General features: G+C 34.6%; 5 protein-coding genes and 1 pseudogene across 5 annotated transcripts; 1 reads left to right on the top strand and 5 right to left on the bottom strand.

Moving 5' to 3' along the window:
- Positions 1-2: 2 nt before the first annotated feature.
- On the bottom strand, positions 3-2,628 carry LOC17890017 (UDP-glycosyltransferase 71D1). Its single transcript, XM_006296031.2, has 2 exons — positions 2,054-2,628; positions 3-1,597 (listed from the first exon to the last, which is right to left on the bottom strand). Exons 1-2 carry the CDS (start codon positions 2,116-2,118, stop codon positions 145-147), a joined length of 1,518 nt encoding a protein of 505 aa, XP_006296093.2. The 5' UTR covers positions 2,119-2,628; the 3' UTR covers positions 3-144.
- LOC111831090 lies at positions 2,322-3,315 on the bottom strand (annotated as a pseudogene).
- A 486-nt stretch (positions 3,316-3,801) lies between these two features.
- On the bottom strand, positions 3,802-4,489 carry LOC17888049 (pleckstrin homology domain-containing protein 1). Its single transcript, XM_006295126.2, has one exon. The coding sequence runs from the start codon at positions 4,389-4,391 to the stop codon at positions 3,954-3,956; it is 438 nt and encodes a 145-aa protein (XP_006295188.1). The 5' UTR covers positions 4,392-4,489; the 3' UTR covers positions 3,802-3,953.
- A 7,154-nt stretch (positions 4,490-11,643) lies between these two features.
- On the bottom strand, positions 11,644-14,121 carry LOC17887949 (transmembrane protein 214-B). The gene is made up of 9 exons (XM_023784415.1): positions 13,787-14,121; positions 13,543-13,683; positions 13,269-13,457; positions 13,024-13,161; positions 12,813-12,931; positions 12,603-12,735; positions 12,384-12,513; positions 12,059-12,285; positions 11,644-11,983 (listed from the first exon to the last, which is right to left on the bottom strand). Exons 1-9 carry the CDS (start codon positions 13,835-13,837, stop codon positions 11,741-11,743), a joined length of 1,371 nt encoding a protein of 456 aa, XP_023640183.1. The 5' UTR covers positions 13,838-14,121; the 3' UTR covers positions 11,644-11,740.
- A 301-nt stretch (positions 14,122-14,422) lies between these two features.
- Positions 14,423-18,101, bottom strand: LOC17889554 (cell division control protein 6 homolog). Its single transcript, XM_006293981.2, has 16 exons — positions 17,728-18,101; positions 17,424-17,526; positions 17,109-17,329; positions 16,941-17,015; positions 16,747-16,856; positions 16,551-16,657; positions 16,402-16,461; positions 16,202-16,275; positions 15,940-15,990; positions 15,799-15,848; positions 15,621-15,702; positions 15,422-15,511; positions 15,076-15,138; positions 14,896-14,991; positions 14,712-14,801; positions 14,423-14,628 (listed from the first exon to the last, which is right to left on the bottom strand). Exons 1-16 carry the CDS (start codon positions 17,950-17,952, stop codon positions 14,596-14,598), a joined length of 1,530 nt encoding a protein of 509 aa, XP_006294043.1. The 5' UTR covers positions 17,953-18,101; the 3' UTR covers positions 14,423-14,595.
- Positions 18,011-18,242, top strand: LOC111831089. Its single transcript, XM_023784606.1, has 2 exons — positions 18,011-18,021; positions 18,143-18,242. Exons 1-2 carry the CDS (start codon positions 18,011-18,013, stop codon positions 18,240-18,242), a joined length of 111 nt encoding a protein of 36 aa, XP_023640374.1.
- Positions 18,243-21,641: the final 3,399 nt, after the last annotated feature.

Below are 21,641 nucleotides of genomic sequence, written 5' to 3'. Positions count from 1 at the left end.
CATGATAGAAAATGCAATTACTTCCACAAACTCCAGATTTCGTTTGCTGTTTATTTCGTATCATACGAACAAAATTCATTTGCAGCTAACTAAAGAACCAAGTTTTAGCGTAAGATAACGTTACAGCTTGTGGATAAGAAAAGGCTAAGGCTTTGTTCCTGTCACGTCCTGTATGAACTTCTCAATAGCCAAATAAGAAGATCCACCATTGAAGGTAGCTTCTTGCGCCATCTTGGAGATATCCATGACTCGCTTTCTCAAAACATTATTATCCTTGTTCATTACACAACGAATCGCTGTCTCTATCTCGTTTGCACTTACTAGTTCATTGCTATGTACCCTGTAATCAAGCTTCATCTCCACTGCGAGCTTCAGTTCCTTCACCATCAGAAACGCATTGAGCTGTTGCTCTGCATACATTGGCCATGTCACTATTGGCACACCAAACCATAAACTCTCTACTGTTGAGTTCCATCCACAGTGAGACATGAAACCTCCCACTGCCTTATGAGCCAATATCTCCACCTGCGGAGACCAACCACATATTATCCCCCGTCCACTGACTCGGTCAAGGAATCCCTCGGGCAAAATTTCATCGTTTGTCCCTTCTTCTGTGCGGAATGACCAGATGAATCTGTACTGACATAGCTCAAGTCCATGTGCTATTTCCTTCACTAGAGAACCTCTTAACCTGCCCATACTCCCAAAACAAAGAAAAACAACCGATGCTTCAGGCTGATCATCAAGCCATTTCATCAACTCGGCACGAAGGGCGAGGTCCTCATCAGGATGAGGAAGGGTATTCGGGTTAAATATGGGGCCAACAGCATAAACAGAAGGGTAGTTCTCCTCATGATGAAAGTGATCCACAGAGTAAGGCTCAATATCAAAGGAGGTATTCACTAGGACTCCCTTAGCCTTGGTAAACAATATGGCAAGCTTTACATAAGCATCATAACCGTCTTCAAGAAACAGAGCTGACGGCAAAACTTTAGTTGGAACAGGGTTCACAAAGCCAGGAATCGACAACATTTCTCCACAATCCTTAACAAAAACCGAGGTATCTTTACAATGTCGATCTGCAAGATACTTCATCATAGCTAGGAACCCAGAATTTGTAGTCAAGAACACATAAAATGGGAGACTTGCATCTTTTGCAACATCAATCATGGGGAGACAGAAAAGATCAGCAACTAGTCCCTTGACGGTAACTCCGTCCAACGCAAGAGAAGTCAATATATCCATGACTATCTTTCTCACAAGAGGGATATTTCTCTCAATAACATCATATAAATAAGCTTCCACACACTGTGTAGTACTAAGTGTAGGTTTCTCCTCTAACTCAGGGACATCAATGAATCTAACAAACTGAAGAGACGAGGCAACTGATTTGACAAAACTGTCCAGATGAGACTGACCTTGTAGCTTCATTAAGAGGATGGTGATACGGATCCTATCATCCTGCTCAATGAGACGCCTAGCAAATTCAATAAACGGGACAAGATGGCCAACGGTAGGTGTTGGGATGAAGATGAGCTCTGCGTTCCTCATATCTTGATAAAACAACAGATAGCTTTTTGATTTTTCCAACTTCAATCTACATATCAAAGAAGAGAATTAGTTTATAGCTCAATGTAGACTTTTGTGAACATGTGATGGTTAATGATTAGTGATGCGTCCCTCTCCTACCTAACGTTGAGGTGGCCCTTGGCAAGCTCGAGAGGAAAGATCTCTTTAATAATGGTGTGGGAACCACAACCAAAGATAACTTCATATCTCAGACTCAAACCACAAAATATATTGATGTTATTATTATTACTAAATTGACCCTTTTTCTAAGGTATTATTGATTACTATCGAATATATATAGTCCAATAAAAGAAATTAGTACTATAAGTATTAGCCTAATTAATTTTATCAAAGAAAACTATATATTATAAAAAAAAATCGGGCAATTAAACTCATTTGAAGTAACCTAAGCTAAAACCCTGAGGAGAGTGAAACAAAATCAAACTTTGCATAGAATTGGAAGAAGAAACTCTAGATCATGTACCTTTGCACAAGCAGACAAGACCTAGCCATTGTCACATAGCATGCCTTAACGTGCTCCGGCTCCATCTTCCTAAACAGCTCCAAATCCGTATCTACAGAGATCTTTTGCACAAACCTTGCAAATTGTAATCATCGAATTACACGAGAACCACGTCCTCTCCTGGATGAAAGTAAACACTTTAGAAGCTGCATCAATATATCCGCAAGAGAAATAACAATGTAGCAACGAATTTGCAATGAAACTATCTCATCCAACTGTTCATGCTAGATTATCTGCTTGCTAAGAGATCTACCCAATGTTGAACAAAATCCCTAACAGAAGAAATGCAGCAAACGAAGATCCACCCTTCTTCGTAGCTCGATGGACCATTTTGAGAGATACCCATCACTCTTTTCCTCACATCATTATTATCCTTGTTCATTACAAAAGAAATTGCTGTCTCTATCTCGTTTTCGCTTACAAGCTCACCATTATGCACCCTGTCATCGAATTTCATTTCCACTGCGAACTTGAGTTCCTTCCTCATCAGAAACGCATTGATATCAAAGGAGATATTCACCATTGGCCTTTGTAAACAATATAGCTAATTTAACGTCAGCATCATAACTGTCTTCAGTAAACAGAGCTTTGGCTGGGACAGGATTTCAAATGCAGGAATCGAAAACCTTTTTTCAGAGTTCTTTCAAAAACTGAGGTATTTTTCTTATGTCGATATGCAAGATACTGCATCATAGCTAGGAATCCGGAAGTTGAAGTCAAGAACACATAAAAAGGGAGACTTGCATATTTTGCAAACATCAATCATTGGGAGACAGAAAAAATCAGCAATGACTCCACTGTAACTTCATCAAATGCAGGAGACGATAAGATACCTATGATTATATTTCTCACAAGAGGAGTATTTTTCTCAATAAAATCGTATACATAGGCTTCCACAGACTGCGTAACACGGGTTAGTTTCTCTTCTAACTCGGGGATATCAATAAGTCTAACAAAGGGCTGAGACGAGGCATTTGTCTTAACATATGACTCCAGAAGAGACTGACCTTGTTGCTTCATCAAGAAGATGATGATACGGATTCTATCATCCTGCTCAATGAGACGCCTAGCAAACTGAAGAAATGGAACAAGCTGACAAACAGTTGGTGCAGGAACGAAGACGAGCTCTGCATTCCTCATCTCTAACAGCAGACGCCTTTCGTTCTTTCCTCCACAGCCTCGTCTTTTGCTGATAAGAACATCAATCTATACATAACAAAAGAATAAAGTTAGTAACCTTTCTCCTGCTGAATTTGTGTGTCACTTTGCCACATGTGATACTCATTGCTCCTAATTCCTACCTAATGTTGAGGTGACCAAAAAGCAGTTTCAAGAGAAGATTTCACTTATAAAGGTCTGCAGATAGAGATGATAAGAGTTTTAATCCACAACCAATCAAAGCTACTGTCCTGCATCTCTCTCTCTCTCTCTCTCTCTCTCTCTTCATTTCAATAAATCAATCTCACATCTCCAAAACCAGTGATATGGAATGAGAATCCGGGAAGGTTGACCATGTTCTGGGAATGTTACCGTACTGATCTAACTATTGAAGAGACCAAATCCTCCTTCAGAAACCGGAAAAGCTTCTACTTTTTGACTCAAACAAACACAAAAATACAACAATCACTTGTTGAATCAATCAAAGTTGAGCAAAGAGATCACGATAGCTCCACATATAAGGAGGAACTCACTAATTTGATCAAGGGAGAAATCACAACGAAGAGAGAATCGATATTTGAAACTTGAGGCATAGATACATTAAGATCAAGGGTACAATAACATCATAATTAAAAGACAAGAGAGTGTTACATTCCAGAGAGGGAGACAACAAAATCACACATTTAGATAGAAAAAAAGTAAATCACTGCCTGTGATCGTAATCGAGGACCTCAGAATCCGTCACAGACCTCGAGTGCTGCACAATCGACCTCCCAATCGAATTAATCCACTCTTCTTTCTCCTTCTCGTTATCAGCGATGAAGAACATGGTATAGCTACCACTAGATAGCTCGAACGCAAAAGGCTTGTTCACAACATCCTCAGCTCCTTTCACGGTGAGACAATCACCAACAGAGATCACACCACGCGGCGTAGATCCACGAATCCCAGCAGTTGCTTGATCTTTGAACCAGAGAAGCTTCCCTCGTTTGAGAACGAACCAGCGGCGGCGCCAGGTTTTGATGTAATCGCCTTGCTTCGTGAGCCAACCAGAACGCTCGGGGTTGGACCAGAACTCGATCCCTTCGTAATCTTCACGGCTCGGATCTTGTCCCGTAGCGATTCGCCAGATACTCTCCATCTTCGTCTTCTTTCTCAAAATCTTACCACGACTTGTTCATCGTCTCTCGAGTTCTCTCTCTCTCTCTACCTGCCCCAATCGCGCGATTCCTTATTGCTTTTTTATTGTCTGTGTCTTATTGATGATTCGATATCTGTATCCACTTGCAAAAACGCAGCGTTTTGGTCGCTCTTTCAATAAAGTCGGTCGCTGGTATGGTTAGAAATGGTATTGGTAACATTTTAGCGGTTAAAAATAAATTAAAATTTCTCATTCGCACCCAAAACTAAAAGTTATTGTCCAACCGCTCAAATTTCTCAGCTACCGATTGAAATCGCGTTTTAACCGCTCAAAATATTATGTCCGAAAGTTTATTTTACCACCAATTTCGACCAAATTATGAACTTTCACCAGTTGGTGATCAATAAAGTGGTTAGTTCCCAACAGCTAAGATGATATACATAAATTCAAATATATGATTAATAGCCTCATTTGTTATATTTTAACATCCTATAAAACTAAAAAATGAATATAATGTATATTTAGAAATGAAAAATATAAAGAAAATTTTGGTTAGTTTTATGACATGTTATGGAGTTTACAAGATTATAGTTTTAAATATAACATAATTTTATAAAAACGTAATAGGATACATTAATATATTTATATATAATGATTATTAATTTATGATATTATTGAGACTATAAATTTACATGAGAATTTCAAAAATATTATTATCTTATTATCTTATCAAATTTTGTTAAAATTTTGTCAAATCAACGAGAGATTATGTGGAGGAACCATTAGATGGAAAAGTATAGTGCGAAGTTTTGGGCTGTCTGTCACCCGTCGTGCATGAATTGATCAGGTTAGTTTAGATTTCAACCTTTGATGTTCCATAAATTTCTTAAATATAAAACGTGATTAAACCAAATAATTTTTTTTAATTTGATCCATGAGCAATCAAACTTCCCTGCTCATTTGTAGTTGCAAACATATTAATCATATTTATAATGGTTTTGAATTACTATGTAGACGTTGTATATACATTTTTCCTATATTGATTGAGTAATATACATCTGTTTTCAAAATTTTAAATTGCAAAATATGCGGATTTTTTTTTATATTTACCATACATATGTTTTATGTAATAATATAAATTAAAAACAAATAAGATTAAATAAATATATTGGAGAGAGATTTTAAGTTTTTTTTTGATGTAATAAATATTTGTTTCCAATTTTATATTTTGCTTGTGATTTAACTACAAAATTTAATTTTAAGTTTTGTTATTATTCAAATGGCAAGGGTTTAATTATGCAAATATTACAAAATAAAAGGTTATAGCCCAAAATAGTTTTTGGTACAAAATGTACTTCAAAAATGGATATATAGGTACTTTCTAATAATAACAATGTTGTGGTCTAGGTTGATAATGAGAATGCTTTCTAAAATCATTTATGTCTAAATGCAAGGGAATGTGTTTTGGTTGATTATGCATATGAAATGAGGTTCAAGCCACTCTTCAAATACTCATCCATGAAAACTGAAGGTAGTAAGGGTTGGGGAGCACCAGAGCCGCTTCACATGTATGACGCTACATGTCCAGTTAACATGTTTAACGTGGGATGTATTATATATTACACCACAACTGACGGTTTGCATCCATTTGGTTATGGTCAAGATCATGATCGCAACATCCAGAATAACCAATTTGATATCTCACGAGTAAGGGATATTTTTGAAGCTCATGACCTCATCTCTTGTATGCTAAAACAAGATCCTCATTTACGGATAATCTTGTTTTTTTCCGAGTCCAATTTCATCTTATTTAATGACATAGATAAAAATATGATTTCTAATGTGTCACTTGGTTATTTGTATGCTTAGTGCATCTAAAGTACGCTCCATTTGATGTTTTGGAGCCCTCTTGTGAGGTTGTCATCCTTGCGTGAAGCTAGTGACCGATTTGAGCACTATGATAGTGGTTTTATAATCTTGAATGACTTATGGAAGAAAATAAATTTTGCTATGGGAAGGTATTCATGGGAGAACAAGATAGGTAACAAGTTTGTCGAGTACATCAAAAGAGAACCTAATAGTAAGAACACTGGCAAGGCTCCTCGGGAATACAACTTCAAAAGTTTTCGCTACTTGCTATGTGAATCAAGGACTTGTTCACAAACTTACTAATGAAAGTATACGAGGTCATATCTCTGCACTGCAAAGAGGAAACATCATTCAAAAAGTACTTCTAATTCTAGTTCAAGCACCATCAAAATTGCTTACGGTTAGCTTGATAATGGCGCTCTTGTTTCGAATTTTATCACTCCCTAGCTTGAACATTAATTTCTTTTACAAATTAAAGGAGAAAAAGTTGTGCAAAAATGTCTTCAATTTGCAGGTAAGCAATAGTTTAGCTCTCTTTCAATCGAACCTATTTTAACAAAATTATGCTGCTTTTGTTTTGGTCTTTTTCCTCTAGTGTTTGATATATGTATATATTAGTAAGTTGATCACCTGATCTTTAGAGATTTTGGATTTTGTAAGAAGCATTTACTTTATCGATATTAAGTTGGATACCTAGATCATACGAGGCTTTATACCAGTTTATAGAAGCTTTGCATGGGTTATATACTTATATTAATTAGTTAAAGATACATTATTGTACTGTGATTAAATATATTAAAATATGATTCTGTATTTTCAAATTTATATATCTGTTTTTTTTTATTGTAAATATTTGTTGCCTGTTATTTAAGTATCTTCAAAGACTAAACACTTCAGATACTTTTTTGATGTATTTTATTAAAAATTAAGTTTATTTTTCTTTGACATATATATTTTTAAATTTCACTAATAGGAAATAATTATAAAATTAGTTTATATTCTTAAATTTGATAGCTTAAAATAATTTTTGTTTTTAGAATTCTTCCATCTTTTACTACTATTATTGATTTATGATCCATTTCAAGATGTATAAGAAAGATTCATATTTTTGTGGTATTTATTTCAAAATAAAACTTAAATTTTTTTTAAAAAAAATATAGAATCCTACAAGAAAAATCAATGTGAAATTTTGAATCAAAATTTGAAATTTAAAGTTACGAAAGAAAAGAAAACTAAAATTAAACTTACATGAATCCAATTTCAATATCCCCTATATATTAAAAGGAAAGTACAAACAATTGGAGTTCAATTCTGGGCTTTTATAATTAGTAGTGTTGTTTTCGACTAGGCCTTAAAAACCACCAAATAAGGATTGTGTTTGGACTTCAAATATGGGCCTTTATAATTAGTAATGTTGTTTTCGACCAGACCTTCCAAACCACCAAATAAGGAATTTGTTCTTGTATTAAAAATATCAATCAAAATAAGGAACGCATTATCGAAGCTTTTAGGAACATATCAATCAAAATATCTTTAACACATGGAATCTGAATTGTTTAGATTTCCCTTAACTTATTCAATTTTCCAAAACTTCTATTTTATGCAATAACTTCTATTTTAAATTTAAAAGCTATAATTATACTCCTATTACATAGGGATTTAAAATTTTTCATTTTTCAATTATACTCATTTTTATGTCATGATTCAATTATATTTCCATTTTTCAATATTTTCATATAGTTCTTTTTTAAATATACGGGTCTTTGCGGGTTGGTTCGTCATAACATGCATTGTGAGTATGTAATTTTTTTAATACACGTTTTTTATTTGTTTTACTTAAAATTTTTGTTTCATTCCCGAATACACACTTTCCCAAATAATTGAAACCAAATATACATTTCAAAATAGTAACTGTTCATACTAAAACATACGAAATAATAACACAAATGATAAAACACGTTAAAAATAAAATAAAACCCGAAAAATATTCCTTCGCGCTGTATCGCGGATTCGAACCTAGTTGTATTTAATGGAGCTAAATAACTCTATAAAATAAATAGATATCAAAAAATACTTTCTTACATTTTTTAGACGCTGTAATCCAAAAACTAAATTATCCGTTAAATTTTATTTTTGGATTTTTTTGGGAACATGATTTCTACAACTCATATCTTACCATCACAAATTTAACAACATGGTTTATATTAAAATATATATAAACGCAGCGTTTTATTGGATCAACCAAGTTCCAATTTGGACACTCGTTGGCTTTGTACTATCACTCATTTGGAAGCGCAGCAAGAAGGTGTCAAAACGCAGTGTTTTGGTCGCACTTATGCTGGCTCTCTGTGTTTTCTCGGGTCACGCAAGAAGTGTTAGAGTCAAAACCCCCAAAATACGTTAAACCGGAATGGTTTTAAATGGTATTGGTATTAATTTAGCGGTTAAATAAATTTAATATTTTTCATGTGCACCAGAAACTTAAAATTATTGCCGAACTGCTCAAATTTCTCAGCTACCGATTGAAATGGCGTTTTAACCGCTCAAAATATCATGTCCGAATGTTTATTCTACCACCAATTTCAACCAAATTATGAACTTTCACCAGTTGGTAATAACTAGAGTGGTTAGCTCCCAACAGCTGTGGTTGGTCGCTACGAGGCTACTAGCTTATAAGTCAAATCAGTAGCTATATTTGTATGAATTTGAAATAATTTCGTAAACTGTTTGTTACAAGCTCTAATGTTAACAAAAGAACCATAAATCTAGTAACTTTTGGTTTGTATCCACTTCGGCCTGAATATGAGCAAATCCACTCTCGACGTCTCCGAAGATGCTTGTAAGAGTACAATGTGTCATAAAGGGTATTTGTTCTGAGAGTCAAGGCGATGTCTATGTCTCCATTAAACGAAATGCCTACAAAGCCTCCACTGTAAGGATACGCCTTGTTAGTTATTACTTCAAGTTCATTTATCAGCTACATGGCTTTTACCTGCAAAGAAAGAGATGTGTTGCGAGACAAATAGAAATTGGACAGCATATTGTTAAGGTCATGTACATAACATGTGAAGTTACATGTTTATCGGTTCTCTAGTCTACACAGAACTAGGCTTCAGCACCACACTTATATTCAATAATTTCATTGTTCGACTGTGATCTCTTATAAACTAAAGAGTGAAAACAAAACTTATGCAAAAATTTATTGAGGCAAAGTGACCTTTGAATTAACAGTTTTGTTTTGTTTGTAAATTGCAATAGGAGCATATCGTGGAGCTAATGTGCATGACATATGAATACCTTTCTATATTCATGAGCTTCTCAACTTCCACATAACTAGGCTTTGAAACCCGAGTTCACGAGAATATCCAACAAGTTAGAATACCACTTAAAAACTGCATGTGTCTTCCAAACCAACAAGGTCGGAGACTGAAAATGACAGAAGAGTTGAGCAATGGTCACAAGTACTCATGAACCTCGCCAACATCATCGTTCCTTCCCAAATCAACAAGCATAATATGCTTCGTGCAATGTTTTTCATCGCTTAAGAGCTCTTTTATAGCATTAGATCTTCTTTGGATGGCTTTCCTCTTTTGACTATTCCAGTAAGGAGGCTTACATGCTGAAAAAGTATTCTTTATCAGTTCCAGCAAAGGGGCGATTGAAATATTGTTTAACATGCTAAAGAAGTATTCTTGTCAGTTCACTTAGCTTAATCTGCTGAAAAATGATACGTTTTATTAAGTTTGACTGTTTTCTTAATGTCCTAGGCTGACTTATGAGTAAAAAAAGAAGCCTATTTAATGGCTGAAAATTTAATCTTCAAGACACTGACCGCTGCTGCCAGTGCCTACACAAATTTGAGTGACTTAGAGTCACTTAGAGTCACTTCATGTCCAAATGATCCAAACAATGCCAGATGTTGCTTCCTCCGCCATGTGTTATTGTTTATATTATTACCATCGTCATGTACGTCTCTTTGCAGCCTTGCAACGCTGCTGAGGTACTGGGAAATTCTAACGAGAAGCAACCCGTAAGCAGATCACTCTTGCACTATATGTGAGTTTCTCCTATCCTCTTTCGAAAAACTTCCCACAATACTTTTCCATCCAATAGTTCCTCCAAATAATCTCTCGTTGATTTCTCTTTTTTAAGGAAAAATCATTTTATTAAAACCTAAAAGGATACATTAATATACTATATATAGTATAATTAATTTATAATATTATTGGAACTATATTTTACATGGGAATTTTAAAAATTATTATCTTATTATCTTATCAAATTTTGTTAATTTTTACACTGACAATCCAACAAAATTTATTAATTTATAGAGGTTTTATTGTAGATTGTTTATAATGGAAAAGAATATCGCTTATGAAAAAGACCCTAGAGTATTTGAGGGCTTTATCAACCACAACATACATGACAGTAAAACGCATCAGTCTATCACAGTCTGTGCCTCTGTGGTATCTAGTATTTTGAATGAAATGATATCTGCCGTGCACGAAATGATCAGGTTAGACAAAATATGTCCTTTTAAATATGTTTTTTTGCATATTTGCTTAATATTTATAATTTTTAACATAATGTTCATTTGACATATTTTATATAATTATGAAAGAAAACATATGGATTAAAATATTATGGTAATAGAAAAATCAATCAAATATATATTGATGGTCACCATCATGGACAAGATAATATGGTAAAATCATGATGAGAATTTTTATATTTAAGAAATTCATATGATATGTGAAATTTTTTATTACTTTCTATTGAGAAATTCCCTTGGATAGAACATTTAAAAAAAAAATCAAAAATACCACAATTTGTTTTTTTCCAAAAATACCATAAACATCAAAATCTAACTTTGGAAGGGTGTAAACTTTTTTTTAATGTTTGGGTTGACTATTTATAATTAGAATATAGTTTTTAGGGGTAGAGTTTAGTGTTTAGGATTTAGAAATTAGGTTTGAATGTGAAAAATTTTAGCTTAAATTTTTTTAATTTTTTGGTATTTTTGGGAAAAAAAAATGTATTTGAAGTGGTATTTTTTGAAAATAAAACTCATAATAATAGTATTTTTGGAAAAATACCATTTTATTGGTATTTAAGAGTATTCCTCTTTGCCTTTTATCCAAATCCTTATATATATAATATAATGTATATTATTTTTTGTATTTTTATTTGCATATTTGATTCTGAGCTACTTGGGAATGTTTGTATAAACAATGAATTGTTGATAGCTCAAAACAGACATTTCAATTTCTTAGATATATGAATACATAGAATATATAGATGAGTGTTAAAAAAAAAATAGTTATGGTCTACTTATTAATTTATTATAATAGGCAAGTATTCAAATAATTTTTGATTAAAAACCAATATTATAAATCTTTCTTTTCTTAGTTCAAAAAAAAAAAACAATAATAAATCTTTCTTTTCTATTTGTGCTATTAAGTTGTTTAAAGCTGTGGTGATTACATTGCCGTAGATAGGTGCGGATCCAATGAGTTCACGAAAGTGCTTAAGCTCGGTTGTAGCCAAGATAGAACAACAGCAGCAGTGGCTCCTGCAGCAGCTAGAACCACAGCAGTAGCTTTGATGCAGTAACGGTTGTAGTAGCTTTTACGGGTGAGTCTCTGCGATATTAATTTGCAGGACTCGTCAGCTTCTTTGTAAAGAGAAGCATTGCCTCTTCCTTCATTGATGCCTTTTTCATTCTAGAAAAATAACAAAACAGCTTAAGTCAGATATGGAAATTACAACTGAGGTAAAAGGGAGTAAGAGGTATTAACTTTTAGCCTGAAGCTCTTCATAGTTTGACTGAGAGTGAGAGTATATATCTGTGACGATGTTAGTTTGAGGGAATGATCCTTCCATTGGTCCACAAGTTGTTTAAGGAGAGCAACACTAGCTTCTAGATTCTCCTTATAGAGATTGTTCCACTGCTTGCAGCAATCAATATTCTCGGTCACAGACCAGATAGCTATTGATGTAGCTTCCTTGGCTAAAGCAGGGTTTCCTGTGACAACAGTAACACATTACAACTCTATTCGGAGGAGAGAGAGAGAGAGAGAGAAGCAGAAATCTCAAGGAGTCAAGGTTTTGTTACTACTATACCTTCTCCAGCTAATTTCAAAGTCAAAATGAATATCTGTTCGATGACTTGTTTCATTGCTTTCCTTCGTGGTGAACCCGCAAGGGCCAATTCTTTCAGCAACGGATAAATTGCCTCAAACCTCTCTGTAGCCTGTGTGAGTACAGAGACCATGCTTAGTGATCAAAATCGACAAATGCATCAAGGTTTTGTTTTATGAATTCCAAATATTACTTGCTTACTTTTACCCTCGCGGATGAAGTAGGGAATGTAAGCCGCAGCAAGATCTCAAATGAAGGAGGTGGAATCATACGCTCTCCCACCCCAATAATTTGATACCTACGCATTGACCAAGCCTCTGGATCCGACAAAACTCTGATAAGAAAATTGCATAAACAAAGATCAGATGATTGTTTATAGCAAACAAGATCAAGAGGAAACTTCCCACTCACTTCTCAATCAACTGCAAGATAAGATCCCTTGACTGAGGTTTACAGTTTGTATTACCGACCACTGGTAACAAGTTACGCGCCCATGAATACAAGCCTGCACTTAAATAACCCTCGGAGGCCTGTCCACGTTTCAACAGTTCAAAAAATTTTATAATACAGATCACAGAAAACACAAATTTCGACACTTTTGGTAAACAAATACCACACAAACCTGAGCGATCATCCAAACTGTAAGCGGAAGCTTGTCCTGTCCTTGAACATAACGACTCTCCCTAAGAATCGGCAATGCATATGTCAAAGCTTCAGGTTTCTCACGCAATACCATTGCTAATGTAACAAACACTGGAATCTAATCAAGACATAACGGAGAGTTAAAGTCAAAACAAAAGTAACTGGATAATTATACACCATTAATTCAAAAACAACTAGAGAAACGTTATTACAGAAGGTAATTACATGAGGTTTGGGAGAAGTAGGTTGTTCACCAATCTTGCCAGCTTTGGGACCTTCTTGCTGCGCTACCAAATGATTGATAGTACAATCAAACGCCCACAATACAAAGCCAACGAGTGTCCAAATTGGAACTTGGTTGATCCAATTGACTGATGTTTTGTAGATAGGTTCAGGAATATCACACAACGGAACCTGTCAGAAGGGTTTTATTAATCAGCTTCAAAAAATCTAACATAGACTTCAAAACCTCTCCCAAAAAAAAAAAGAAATAACTCACATCGATGACATCTATCAGCTTAGGCCAAAGACCCTTCAAAGGAAATATCTTCAGCCATGGAAATTGCACCTCGGTAAGTTCTCTTCCGATGTAATCCATAAATCTCAATAGCTGAGTCTCTGGCTCATCCGAATACGATTCCTATTATCAAACCAAAGATTTAAAAAAAGAAAAAAATGAATTTTGATTTGTGGGTTTATTATGGATTTTTAAGATCACAGTTTCTCAAGTGGGAGATTATTACCACTGATACGACGAGGAAAGACGTAAGACGTGAATGATCGATCTTTGCCATAGCTTCGGACAAAGACACTATAGGTTTCTTCTCCTTGTTTTGTTTCGGCTTTTAGGTTTTAGTCAGATTCTCATTCTTCCTCGCCGCCGCCGCAGTCCCGGCAGTACTGTTCGTTTCGTTCTTTACATCAGCAGAAACCATCTCCGCCGACAGGATCCGTCGTTCATTCGTGCCGGAAACTCTTTTCTTCCGGGACACAACTTTCGTCCATCCATGGTCGTCGTCGTCGTCAACGTGGGAGTTACATGGTAAGTGATCCATACTTTTGACTTCAACTCGGATTTTGGGAATTCGTTCGGCTTTTAGGTTTTTGGTGAAACTTTAGTGTATTTTAATTTGAGAACTTTATGTTTATTTTTTTTTAAAGATAATTAATCGTATCAAATCATATCTTGAGTATATATTCAACTGTATTAATTAGTTATATTATATTCAGATAACAAAATCTAAGTGGTGAAAAAAAAGAAATAACAAATATTATGAAACGTGTATGATAAGTTACACCAGAGGTTAGTCGCTTGTGAAGCATTTCTTAAACATTGCATGATTTGATCTGATCTTCGCAGGTCATCAGAATTTCAAAACTGTAACTACGAACTCCTTTGTAAGTATGTAACTAATGAATTGTTTTGCATCTTGTATAACAGAGAATAAACCAATTTATGTTTACTGAGATTTTTTTTATTGTTTTTTTTTTTACTCTTGTATTCTGTAAAAGAATGAAGGAACCCAACGCTATAACTCAATCTATAACTTCATCATAGAAGACAGTTGCGGAAGAATCGAATTTCCTGTTGTGCAATGAAAAGGTAAGGGTTAAAAAAAGTTAAGAAACTGCATTCTGGGAATAATTAACAAAGGGTGTAATGTATACCTTAAGAGCAAATGTGATGTCTGCTTCATCTACTCTAAGGCTCACTCTCCTTAACTTATCATCCCGAGCTTGACTGAGTTTTAGTATCCCCTATGACAATCCAAAAATGACTTTTCAATCAAAGATCTCTTTCAAGATTCTATCTATATATTACCATGAATATTACTCAAGTAGGAGTTGGTACCTGGTCATTTAGCACTGTACACATGTTTGTGAACTCTGTAATTCCAGCTGGAGTTATCATCGAAGATTTACAGATTTCCACGTATAGCTTATTTAACTGCAACAAAGTGTGAAAACATATATGAATATCATGTACAACGTGTTTATGACTGTGTATTGTTCTTTCAATCAAGATTTTTACCTCTGCAATGGTTCTATCCTTTTTGCTTCCTCTAAAGGCCTTTGCAGCAGAACAGACTATGATCTGCAAGTTTTCAATATAAGCATTCAAATTCGGTCAATTTAGCCACTAAGTCATAGAACCAGATACACACCAACGTTGTGCTTTGTGATAGTTTGTTCTTTTAAGGTTGTTACACATTTTCAAACTATATTACAATACTCTAGAACACACTGGAAAACAAAACTACAGATTTGTATATTCCTATGCAAATCATATTGTTAGTGTATATCATGTAACAGTTTTTTTTACTTATGAACGCAAAGTACCAGATATCAATAAATATGCGGTTTGATGTGTGACTTACTTGCTGGTGTTGAGGAAGAGACTGAATGGTGTCAACTACTGGAGATTTAAAAGTCTTGGATAACGCAGCTAACATATGATTCATCTTCACCTATAGATTCGATGATAACAATTATGGAATAAGACAACGGTTTCTATGGATCCTGGGTATTTTCATTGTCAGTAAGTGAGCTGAGTAAAGTAGAGAGTAAAATACTAACCACTTGACACTCCGGAACTGGACTTTGTGGTTCTTGATCTATTGATCCTCTAGCTTCTATCTCTAAGATTTCTAGGGCGCTCCTGGAAATCAAATCAATGTGAGTAATCAGAGACTGCCATCTTTAGTCTTATGATTCATTTATCTTATGTAGAAACACAATTCTTAAAAGAACTAACCTGCAAACACATAGAGCCTTTCTCATGTCTCCTGATGCAGCTGATACTTTCTGGGACAATGCAAACATTATGAATATCAGTTAAGAATCTAAAAATGAAAACACGGTTGAGAGAAAAAAAAAATGACGTATATCTTCTTACTCTTGCACAAATTTCCAAGGCATTTGACTGAAATGCAACAAATGGAAGTGCCTGTTACAACAGTGAAAGTAATATGTGAGTTTGGATTAGATATATACAGTTCAAATCTCCATAATGCCTTGAATACCAACTGCTTTGAAACAGAAAAAAATGGCATTGGCTATAGACTTATCCTGATATACTAGTTTAATCATAATATACTTAATCAGACATTGTTCTCTCATCAAAGGTATCGTAAATCACAAAACTAAGGTAGACTTACCACAAGCCTTTCCTGCAGTATCCTAAGGATCTGCTCCTTGGAGTAAGCACGGAAAGTGACAACCACAGGTTTGCCTGCATTAATTGGAACAATATGTTAAAAGGAGTATACTCAACTTTGTATTCTTCAGCAAAGCATAGGGACATATGGTGAAGTGTGAAGAATGTTCAAATGGCACACAATGATAGAGAAATTCTTACAATTAAGAGACTTTAATTTTGGAAGGAAACGATCTGCAAGGTCTATTGCATTTGCTACACCTGGAGGGCAAATACAAAATTAAAACTTAATTTGTATGACCAGAAGAAACAGATTAAAAAATTAACATTGATAACACAAAAGACAGTACCTATAAGTATACATCTTGAAAAAGGCAAAGTTGTGAGCATAAAAAGCTCATGAAGGACACCTCGATCTCTTGTGATCAAGTAATCCATCTCATCTGCAATTATTAGCCTGCAGAAAAAACTTAAATGAGCAACAGCGCAACAAATTATATCTAGCAAGTCAACATATCACAGACCAAGAACAAAACAAAAACCTACATCATCTTTGAGCTGGATTGTTGTTGCTTTTGAGAATACAAGCTTTGAAGTTGTTGTAGAGGTGAAGATGAGGCATTAGCTTTCCTCCCGGACTCACTTTTACCAAGTATCTAAAAATAAAATAAACCCAAATTAACAATTATATTGAATTGAGACCAAGAACTTCGAGGTGTTTCTATTGCAGAAGGTCTTACCTTGGAGAAAATATCTGTAGTTTTTGTCAGCGATGTGCAATTAACAGACACTGTCTCCGGGCAAGGCAAACCCGCCTGTAAGAATTCATAAAAGATAAGTCCTTCTATTGATATCCACACCAATTACACAAGATTGGTTGCCTGGAAAAGACACACAAGATTGATTACCTGTTTTGCCCATTCTTCAGCTTGTTGTCTTACTTTCTCCATCGATAGTGACTTCCCAGTTCCAGGGCAACCACATATATACAAACTCCCAGCCTTCTTCTGTTTCATACAACCTTTCACAAACTCAAAAACCCGTCTCTGCTCATCCTCACGGCAAACAACAGTTGATGGTGCCTTAGACACATGCAATGCCTCCTTCACCGCTTTCATTTGTTCATCATCTGAACATTAAAACACAACATCAATTGTACAATAAAACCAACCAAGAGCCTTAAAATTAATACAACCCTGAAGAATCCTAAGGCTCAATTATACCTCTAGGATTCCACTCTGATTTAACATCTACACAAACAGATAAGTTCTTCACTGCTGATATCACTGGACTTGCCAAATCCCCATTAGAATCTTCCTTAATCTCCTACAACCAATAACAAGTGAAAAAAATCATTATAAGTTCATGAAAACAAAAGAAAAAACTCGATCCAACAGTTGAAATCATTACAGCTTCAGATTTAAGTAATCCCAAAATCAATCAAGACTACCAAAATCGAATTGATTCTCACTCGATTCTCACTAGTCCTAACAATTAGAACAAGAACAAGGAGCTTCACAAATTTACCTCATCAGACGTCTTAGGGGTTGAAACAGCACATCGTCGAGGCGATTTCCACTTCATCGGTGTAGACATCAAATTCACAGGCAACACCTCCGCAGCAGAATCGGATCTCAACTTCCGTTTCCGAGAAGTGTTGACTTCGGCGGATCTAAGACCTCCGATAATCTCCAATCTGGAGCCGACGACATGCTTCTGAGGGGACGAACTAGGTCCGGCGATGGCAGGCATTGTAGGTTATATCAGAAGGAGCCGAAGATCGAGATCGAGAATTCGAGATTGAGATCCAATGGAGCCGAAGTGAAGAATCAATCTCATCTGCTGGGTTTTATGATGAAATGGGATAACAAAAAAAAAATAAAGGAAAAAGAATTAAGAAAAAAAAATAAACAAAAGAGGGAAAAATGGAAGAGTAGCGGGAAAACGCAAAAGAACAGATTTTTTTCGCCGCCCGGTTTTGTTCTGCTACCGTTTCAAACCAGCGAGTTCGCGGCAATTTTATTGGGCCGTGTTATTGTTAAAACCATTATGGGCCTCATATAAGACCTTTAACGGCCCATCTTAGAACTACTAAAACTATCACACTGTGTGTGTGTGCTGTCCTATAAATAATTTTGGTTCGTTCACTTCTTTGTATGCTAATCTCTTGCAAACTTTTACTATAACAACCTAGGCTAGTTTTTTCACATTTTACGTTTATCATAAAATACAATATAAAGTTAAGCAAACTTCATATAATAAGATTCATTCGACCTTACTTGATAAATCAGATATTAAATAATGACAAAAAGAATAAAAAAAGAAGATATATATAAAAGCTATACATGTGATGGTCTGATGGATGTGCCAATGCACTTATATTTATATATTTCCTCATATATGATTTTTTTTTGGACAACTATATGATCGATCATTGAAGTATGAGATATCAACATAAAAACGACGTGGAGATATTTTTCATATATATCTGGTTCATATATTAAAAGGGTTTTATGAAAGAATGATATCCACATAAATCGATGATATATCATATGATATGTAACCAAAATAAATAAATATCAATGCATTGATTGATATACAAGAAGGATGATATCCTCATAAAATCGATCATATCATATGATACGTAGCCGAAAGTATCATTTGCATGGATATATAACAAGGATATCCACACAAAAAATGATGATATATCATATGATCATATGCATGTAGCCAAAACAAGAAAAATCACTGCGTAGATGATATGCGAATATGAAATTATTTAATGAAGGAAATATTTTTGAGAAATACTAGGTAGAAAGAAGAAGATAAAAGATGATAAGAGTGGTGGTGGTCTTTGTAATGTCTCTCTCAGTTTGATTCTCAAATTGGCTATATCCTCCTATCAAGAGCCACTGCTTTGTATACCTATATGTTTCATTTTATATATTGTTGTGTTATCTTCTCATTGTCAAAATTCAAATTCTACTTTTTTACCATTCTAGTTTTTTTCATAATACCCGAATTTGAGGGTTAGCTGGTATTTCAATCACCAACCAAATCACGACACATCCAATCAAGATTACTCTTAAGGAGGCTTTACATGAAATGCAACTATAATTCTCTGATGACCGATGATTTGCGATGCGTTTCATTGATATGATATTACCATCCAAGAAAATATAAAAAATGGGATCACTCTTAACGATTTGCTTCCTTAGAACCTTGGTAGACAAGCAACATATTCTTATTTGATCGTTAAATAACATAAACACTTCCAAACTGATGAGACCAAATCGTATGACCTGATCATGTGGTTGCTTCTTCTTAAAACCTAACCCTCTCCGAACACATTTTGGCTGGAGTCTGATGTTCTACACTGATGTCCTGAAGTAGTCTTTTTTGGTGTCTTTGCTGCTAGATGTTTATGGTATACTGAATAACTGTTATATCACAATGAGCAAGCATTAAAAAGCAAAAACAAATTTTATGTGCATATCTCTCTTGTAAATATTTTTTTTTGTTTCTGTTATCTTATCTAACAAAATTTATGTGCATAGCTCTCTTGTAACATCTTATCAATTAATAATTTCATAATGTGAAATTCCCAATCATATCTTCTTCTGTTTCATCGCCCATCATATCAGTTTCGCGATCGTAAACCAAACCCCTTAATTAATATCGCTCACATGGTACTGTAAACACTGTATTCTATCATTTTCTCTTTGTTTTTATTTACCCTCCCATACGTTTTCTGACATTAAGCGTTTTGATTTTCTGATTTGTCGTAATACTCTACACTCTTGTCTTCGATCTTTATCGCTATAATATTAACCAACTAATTTTCACCTTTTAGGATTGTATATTTCCCAAATAAATATATATAAATAATATAAGCATACATGTACAATATTACTTATTTTGACTGGCCATGGCGAGAATATATTAATAGAACAAAGCAGATCCCACATCCTTAGCCTACCCTCCGACAATGGTCCACACCCACCAATTGATTAGTGTAAGTCACTTAGAAAATGCTATTATCATTACCAGTATTGTGTATTAGAAATCAAAAACGAACTCTCTGAATTCTCAAATATTTAAATCTACACATAGTATCGTGATAACATGGCATTACACTAGCTATAAACTTTTCAATCCAGTTCCTATATATACGTCATGATCAAATTTCGACGTACGATTCTTAGTAATTTCGACAACACATATCTCTCACATCCAATATTATTAGAACCAGTCACGACTCACGAGAGACAAGGTAACTACATCATATTATCCATGTCTCCAAAAGTTTTTTTTCCAAACGAAATTTTCTCCATCGTCCATAATAAAGAAAGAAATCCAGGATGGGGCAAGATTCCAACGTAGGTGTTTTTCAATGACATTGAATAAATAAAAACTTGGGGGAACTAATGAAATAAAGAATATAAATACATATCAATTGAGGTGAGAAGAGTCCAATGAAAGAAAGAATCGAACAATAAATATCAACCGTTAAGAAGGACATGAGAGCCAAAATACCAACGAGAGCCGTCAATTGTTTCACCTTCTTAATCTAACGTCACTGTCTCGAAGACGTAAACTTATGGCAAGTTGGTGCATGCATACCTTTCCATCCTTCTCCACCGTCGAATTTTTTAACCCCCTCTCCCCTATGCCATGTTCCAACATGATGTATAACCACTTGTGTTTTCTTCTTGACAAGATATATTACCACATGAGCCAATTACCACATTCGTTTTTTTCAGTTCGGTTTGGTTCAACTCTTTTCGGGTTGTGTTTTAGTGTGTCCAATGTAAAACCTAGATAATCCGGTTTAGATTGTTAAATTTTCTGGTTTAGTCTGCATTTAATAAAGGGTTATTGGGGATTTTAATGAATGTTGCGGGTAAAGCGGACTAACCAATTAGTGGGCTACACTATTTTATTTTTTAGGGCGGACAAGAATCGATTTAAACGAATTATGTTTACATGTAATGACAGAATATATGAATATTATGTAATTTGGGATCTTGTGTAATGATTTATGCTTTATATTGTCTTGTGAATACATTGATCCCTAAGAGGAATTATTAATCATCTTTCTTGTAGGTTGTATGTCTCATGTCTTATAATGTTTTTTTTGTCAGCACAACGACGAACTATAGTTTATGATTGGTAGATAAAACGCGGTTTAATTTGTTCTAACCATTTGAAACGTGAAATAAGACCAATATGCAATCTTGTTCGGTTCGTAAAATTCAATTTCAAAGAGTTTAGCTAATTTCGTTTATTTTGGTTTAAGATAAATGCAGTTTGATTCGAATTGATATTTTTTTTGTCGACTGAATAATTCATTAATAGCTTCATAGTTTATACAAACATATCAAAAAATTGATCACGTTAGTAATTTTACAATATCCCAATTCTTGAATTTTTGTAAATAG

Source organism: Capsella rubella, unplaced genomic scaffold (assembly GCF_000375325.1).
Source record: "Capsella rubella cultivar Monte Gargano unplaced genomic scaffold, Caprub1_0 scaffold_4, whole genome shotgun sequence".
Lineage (NCBI taxonomy): Eukaryota > Viridiplantae > Streptophyta > Magnoliopsida > Brassicales > Brassicaceae > Capsella > Capsella rubella.
Note: the sequence above shows the minus strand (reverse complement) of the source record. Positions and strands in the feature narration are given on the sequence as shown.

Coding starts and splice junctions, on each gene's coding strand:
- LOC17890017 (XM_006296031.2), bottom strand. CDS start 2,118: ATGGAGCCGGAGCACGTTAAGGCATGCTATGTGACAATGGCTAGGTCT. Junction 1,598..2,053: donor TCTTGTCTGCTTGTGCAAAG/GTACATGATCTA, acceptor TTTGATATGTAG/ATTGAAGTTGGAAAAATCAA.
- LOC17888049 (XM_006295126.2), bottom strand. CDS start 4,391: ATGGAGAGTATCTGGCGAATCGCTACGGGACAAGATCCGAGCCGTGAA.
- LOC17889554 (XM_006293981.2), bottom strand. CDS start 17,952: ATGCCTGCCATCGCCGGACCTAGTTCGTCCCCTCAGAAGCATGTCGTC. Junction 17,527..17,727: donor CCCCTAAGACGTCTGATGAG/GTAAATTTGTGA, acceptor TATTGGTTGTAG/GAGATTAAGGAAGATTCTAA. Junction 17,016..17,108: donor CTGAAGAATGGGCAAAACAG/GTAATCAATCTT, acceptor GAATTCTTACAG/GCGGGTTTGCCTTGCCCGGA.
- LOC17887949 (XM_023784415.1), bottom strand. CDS start 13,837: ATGGCAAAGATCGATCATTCACGTCTTACGTCTTTCCTCGTCGTATCA. Junction 13,684..13,786: donor CTTTCCTCGTCGTATCAGTG/GTAATAATCTCC, acceptor GTTTGATAATAG/GAATCGTATTCGGATGAGCC. Junction 12,286..12,383: donor TTTGAAATTAGCTGGAGAAG/GTATAGTAGTAA, acceptor CTGTTGTCACAG/GAAACCCTGCTTTAGCCAAG.